Source organism: Theropithecus gelada, chromosome 3 (assembly GCF_003255815.1).
Source record: "Theropithecus gelada isolate Dixy chromosome 3, Tgel_1.0, whole genome shotgun sequence".
NCBI lineage: Eukaryota > Metazoa > Chordata > Mammalia > Primates > Cercopithecidae > Theropithecus > Theropithecus gelada.
This window is the reverse complement of record NC_037670.1, coordinates 175,195,355-175,201,354: the sequence shown is the minus strand read 5'-3', so window position 1 is coordinate 175,201,354 and position 6,000 is coordinate 175,195,355. Positions and strand designations below refer to the sequence as shown.

The 6,000-nt window shown below is 57.8% G+C and overlaps 1 protein-coding gene across 5 annotated transcripts in view; it reads right to left on the bottom strand.

Annotated features, from left to right (window-relative positions):
* AGAP3 (ArfGAP with GTPase domain, ankyrin repeat and PH domain 3) overlaps window positions 1-6,000 on the bottom strand; it is a 57,559-nt gene continuing 51,559 nt past the window's right edge. For 3 of the 5 annotated variants that reach the window (XM_025379774.1, XM_025379768.1, XM_025379769.1), the window contains 6 exons: window positions 4,298-4,435; window positions 2,371-2,525; window positions 2,175-2,265; window positions 1,794-2,016; window positions 836-1,091; window positions 1-695 (listed from right to left, as the gene is read on the bottom strand). In XM_025379774.1, coding sequence (XP_025235559.1) covers window positions 489-695; window positions 836-1,091; window positions 1,794-2,016; window positions 2,175-2,265; window positions 2,371-2,525; window positions 4,298-4,435 — 1,070 coding nt within the window. In that variant the 3' untranslated portion in view covers window positions 1-488. The remainder of the gene's footprint in view (window positions 696-835; window positions 1,092-1,793; window positions 2,017-2,174; window positions 2,266-2,370; window positions 2,526-4,297; window positions 4,436-6,000) is intronic. The other 2 variants (XM_025379772.1, XM_025379770.1) reach the window with 1 other exon arrangement.

The window sequence follows — 6,000 nt, the reverse complement described above, 5'->3', positions numbered from 1 at the left end:
CCACGCACACAATCTGGTTTATTGGCTCATCATACACACACACATCAAATATGTACACAAACATAAATATTCCAATGTACAAAGTTTACATGGGACTCACAGATCACCCCTCGTCTCTTTCATCCAGCACCCCCAAACTGGGCCGTCCTCCTATTTCAGGATGAAGGCGTGTGAGGGGCTGGCACTAGGAGGCAGGGATCTGGAGGAGGGAGAGGTCCTGCTCCCCTCTCCTCACAGGCACCTCCGAAGGGTCCTGTCCCTTTTCAATGGCACCTTAGGGCAGAGGGCTAAATCCCTCATCCCTCTCTGCTGCAGCTCAAATCCCCAACTCTCCTTGATCCCTTTGACTCTCCTCCCTAATTTCCTCTGCTTCGTCCTCTCGGCATGTCCCTGCTTGTCCATCTCTGTGTCTGTTCCCACAGTGCCTGCAAGGAGGATGGTCTTCGGGCCATGGAGTCCTTCTGGCCCCTCTGCCCTCTTCCTGGGCCTTATAGGAGGCTAGGACTACGGTGAAGCTCAGCAGAGGGGTTGGTGCCATTGGCAGGCTCTCTGTTGGGGGTAGGCACTAAGCCACAGCCCTCCCCAGGGCAGCCATGCTGGATCAAGATGTCTGCACACTCCTGGCTGCCGGCCCGGCGAGCATAGGCCAGTGGAGTCAGGCCCCGGGCGTCCCGGCTCCTCACGTCCACCCCGTACTGTAGGAGAAAACACATGTTCACAGTTGGCATGACATGGGAGGAGACAGACTGGTTGTAGGGGAGGAAAGAAGAGGTGGCTTTCAAAGAATAAGGCTAAGAAGAGTGTGGTCAGGGCAGGCTAGAGACACGTGACTCACCCAGATGAGCAGCTGTGTGAAGACAACATTGGCCATGGCACTGGAGAGATGTAGAGCTGTCCGCCCATCCCCGTCCCCATAGGTCTCATTCACCTCCTCCTTGGAGCCATGTGCCAGGAGCATCACCAACAGCCGCAGGTCATCTTCCACCACGGCCCGGAGCAGCTGCTGCCCCAGCGGCACATCTGAGCTTGGCAGTGGGGCCAGGAAGAGCTTCTGTTCATACTTGGCCCGTATCCAGCGCTCCTTCTCCTCTCTGCAACCACAGGCCCATCAGGGCATGAGCCAAGGAAGGACACCAAGCAACGGGTGGGGCCAAGAAGGTGGGCAGGAAAGGAAGCAAGCACCAGGGGGAAGAAGGAAGAAACAGAGAAGATGAGACGGAGCAGAAAGGGAGGAGGGAAGCCTTGGAAACACCAGGCACACAGAGGGGCAGTGGGTAATGGAAAGGGGGGTGGGAGAAGCTGAAAGGAAGGGACACAGAAGGGAGGCCCCCTGGGGACAGTGGGGATGTGGGGGCTGAGAGGGCAGGAAGATTCCAGGCAGGCCCGTGTTGCAGCTTATCTGGCCGTCTGAACTCTCTTGGATTGGCAGTGCTGGAACAAAGCGGGTGGGGGCCTGCACTGGGGGGCCATGCACTCCCCTATCTCCCACCCATTCTCCCCATCTCAGAGCTCCGGAGTGGGCGCTGTGCACCACACCATGATAGGGGCCCTGCGCATGCGCCTCCTGCTGGCCCCTGACCTGCTGATAACGCTCAGAAAGGGCCCGTTGTTGTGAGGCGACTGAGTGACAGGCACCAGAGCAGGAGGGGCACCCCCAAGGGGCCAACTGCCAAGCAGAGCAACGGACAGTTTTAACCCTTCTAATACCATCACAGCCACTCCAATCTTCCCCATGCTGGGAGCCCCCAGCGGTTCCCCCATTCCTGGCCAGCTCCAGGGTGCCATCCGCTCACCTGCAGGCGTCAGGTCCTGGCTTGGAGTAGCCACCCAAGGCCCCCTCCCAGACGCTGTTGGCGAGGGCATTGCCCATGGCAGTCATGACAGCCAGCAGCTCAGGCGGCCAGTCATCGAGGTCGAGGGAGCGCACCCGGGACAGGTGAGCCCCCAGGTGTCGGTGGATGCCTGAGCACTCAATGCACATCAGGGCACCCAGGTTCAGGCTGGCCCAGTCTGGATCTAGGCAAGGAGAGGAGAATGATATAGCGACAGCAGGCAGGCCACCAGAGCTTGGGACAACTACGGAAGTCTTCCCTGCCCTCTTCCCTGCTCCTTGATGCTTACGAAGCTTTCCCTGGGCTGTCCCCAGCTCCCAGCCCCACCAGCCTTGCACTCACTAGGTGCATCGCAGTCGATACAAAAGCTGTTGCCACGAACGGTGCGGACCGCCTGCACAGCCAGAGCTGTGTTCTGGTTCCCCAGTCGAGTCTGTCGCACAGCAGGAGAGACAAGGGGCGGTTGGTCAGTCATGAGGCCCTTTTCAGTCCCACCCCAGCCAGGTGCTCTGTGTGGGCCCAGTCACTCTGTACCCACCTTGTCCTTGGCACTGCGGCAGCCTTGCAGGCTGGCAAGGATCTGGGCCTGCACACTCTGAACCCACAGCTCCCGCTCCTCCGCCGTTGAGGCCTCGAAGTGCCACGTCTGCCCGGTGAGGGACACCACCACAAATTCAAACGACTCCTCTGCCTCTGTTGGGGGGCGTTCATGCCATCAGGGCTCCTGGCCTGTGTGCACACCCAGGGCATGCTATCGCCACAACGCCACTCACTACCCTGCTCCACTGGCACGTGTCCTCCCCTAGATCCTTCCCCAGCCACAAGGCCACACACTCCAGGACAACTTGCAGGGGGAGGCCAGAGTAAACTTGCAAGACTAGTGTGAGCTCCCAATCCGCCTTCCTAACCACCTGTGGAGCTTAAGTGAAAACAGATGGGGGGTGCAAGATCTTGGCACCCCTGGCACTGCCAGGAATGGGTGTCAAATCAGAGGGGTGCTTCCCAGAGAAAGAGCTGAGTATCTGGAGAAGGATGCGACGGGGTGCTAGGAGGCAAACACTGGGAGAGGGTGGGGGAAGGCGGGTGTGGGCACCATCCGTACATGTCAGCTGCAGCCGCCTCATTTTGCAGCTCATTAAACCCAATATTCCTGACGGCGTCAGCGTGGGGCTCATGGGAGCTGGGCCCCTCCCCCACTGCCATGGCATAGACAGGCAGGAAGGGCAAGTGGATGGGGGAGAGGAGGAGAGGTTTTCTCTCGGACCTGCAGTATGTGAGCAAATAGGGGCCTGAGGGCATCTGTAGTGACAAGCACTGAGGGCTGGACTGTGATCCCAAGCAATGTGGTGAAGCTCTTCCAAGCTCTGCTCCCCCAGGCCCCAGAAGACAGCCGCATGAATCTCATTCCCAATGGTCACCGCCCCATGGGTGAACAATTCCTAACAAGCAGTGTGACTGTGTCCTGGGGGCTGGGAAGACAGCACAGGTGCCTATGGTAAGGCCCCAGGGTGAACCCCAGTTCTGCCAAGGCCATCCCTGCTTGTAAGTCCTCACTGCATCTTGGCCCCAGGCAACCTCAGTGACGCCGACTCCCCTGGAATTTCTCCTCTGCTGGGCCCTTGCTCTCAGGGACTGTTAGCAGAACTGCCTTCCCACAGAAATAGAACCGGCGCCTCCTTCCCCAGGCACCACCACTGCGCCTCACCTTGCTTTTGACCACAGCCTTTGAACTACAAGATCTCCATGATCATTTGTGGGGCTCGGTCTGCCGGACCAGAAGGGAGCCCCCATGCTGTAAGTACTAAGCATCACTGTCGCAGGTTGGCTAGGCGTCTCTGCTCCCCTGACCCATACCTCTACCCTGACGATTAGAGTAGAAGTGAGAAATTATGAGTCTATAGAAGTGTTAAACTTATTTGGGAGCAAAGAAACTCCAATCACCAAGAAGAGGCAGGTTTTGAAGATACTTTGGGGAAAATCTGAGGAGCAGCAGTATAATCAGTAGAGGGAGAGAAAGGTCCTATGGAAGAAGGCTTCAGGACCTGGAATTCCTTAGCCTAAGGAAAACTAAGGAGAGACTCAGTCAATCTGTACACATGTATTAAGCACCCAGTAAATACCCAGCACTTATTAAACTCAGGATGACACAAGAGACAGAAAACACAGGTCCTGCCCGAACATCTTAAAGGAGCTATTGATGTAGCCGTCTGCTGTCGTTTACCTTCTTTAAGAATAAATGAAGTAAGCCCACATTTCAACAGAAAGGGTTTCAGTTAGCAGAAGAACTTTTCTAAGATACCAGGTCTAGATTACCAAAAGAAGTTGTAGAACTACTTTGATTAGCAACTACTAGAAAGTGCTTAATCCATTGAATACAAAAAAAATATAAGTGTTACTTTTAGGGTACTATCCCCAAGTCCCACTGCCCACCTCCTGTGCCCGGTTTCCCTCTGGGTCCCCCTAACCTTCAGCAGCACTGCTGGGGCCGTCTGGTCGGGGGGTCCCGGTGCTCTTTTTCCTCCGGTGCTTCTTCCGGTTGGAGTGGGGAGATGGGGGAGGATCCAGCTTGGGGCTGGAACTGAGTACCTCAGCTGGGCCACTGGCTGGTGAGGGGAGAGTTGGAGAAGTGTGGGAAGAAGGGAGGCAGAGGAGGGGAGGGGCGCAGGGCACTGGGAGGAGGAGAGGACCAGTCCTGCCAACTGTAGCTGGGCCACACTCAGGAGAGCCAGACGGACACCTCTCTCTAGGTGAGGTCTGCCTGGGCTTCCCAGTCCCAAAGCTCCCCAGCCTTGGAGGAGGCAAATGTGGAGAGAGAGAGTAGGAAACTTAGGCAGAACAGGATGGAGGCAAAGGGAGGAAGCTGCCTCTGCAGCCTGGAGGGGTGGAAGGCAGCCCAGGGAACTCACGGGGAGCTGAAGCCCCAGCAGCTCCGCACCAAATTTATCCTCAATCACACTCCCCGCTCCTCACAATTAATAGCAGAATTAGAAACAATCAGGGAGCTGCCTAATTACTGTCAATTAGAGCGCGCTAATCAAGCTCCGTCTCCCACACCCCGCCCGGCGCTCACCACTAAATGTCAAACTTCATTAGAGGCAGACACGCTCCCTCCCTCCCTGCCTTCCTCCTTCCAGACTCAACAGAGGGCCCTCATGCAGGCCAGCACAGGCCACTGGACCGGTGACCCAAGGGAAGGGCCCCTGGCTCCCCTTCTCATGCGCTCCAAGCTCACTTCCCCCAGGGGTGGGCTGGGCGTGCAACAAGAGGTGGGGCAGATCCCTGTGCTGGCACCGCCCAGCTCCTCCCTCAGCCCACGCTCCTGAGGCCATGGCAGCTCAGAGGCTGGGCCTCAGGGCTCCTACTGTGAAGACTCAAGGAAGGCCTTTGGGAAGCCAATTAGGGAAAGCACCCTTGGCTGGGGTGACAGTGGGGAACCCTGGGTCTTCCTGTCATTACACTCAGGACAAGGGCATGGAAAGGGCAAGGGACAGGAGAGCTGGCTCCATGCCCTTTTGAGCCTTCAGAACTGCTGATGGGGTCTGTGGTCAATGGTGAAAGTAAGAAGTAGGGTCAAAAGAAGACAAGCAGAGAGAGAAAGAGAACAGACAAAGGGGCAAACGGAAGGGCCCTCGAAGCAGGTGGAAGGGACAGACGGGAGAGACGGTGGAGTCACCAACCCACCTAGGATGGGTGGAGGCCTATCTGAGGGGGGCAGCACAGGTCAGGTGGAAAATGACCTTTCAGGACAACTCCACAGGGACCCCCCCTCCACTCCACAGTAGCGCGTAAGATGCTGCTGCCTTCGGAATGTGGCACACACGGCTTAGAGCGCCCAGCCTCCGACCTCCCTACTCAGCCGCTTCCCTGTCCCCCTGCCGAGAGGCTGATGAGCTAACTGCGCGGGGGGCTGATGGGGATGCGGGAGCCGCCACCAGCGCCGCCTGGGGACGAAGGGGAGGAGGAGCTGCAGAGGGCGGGCCTCTAGCGCTGGCCCTAGGCAGGGCTGCAGGCGATGGGGTCTCTGGGGGGAAAAGGGCTGCACGTGGAGGCTGGAGAAGGGACAGTGCCCCTACTCTGCTTTCAAGACAACATCAGTACTAGCCCCGAAGCAAGGTCTCTCTGACAAGCCTTGGAGGGCCCAGCTGGGCCCCACCCCTTGGCCTGGACA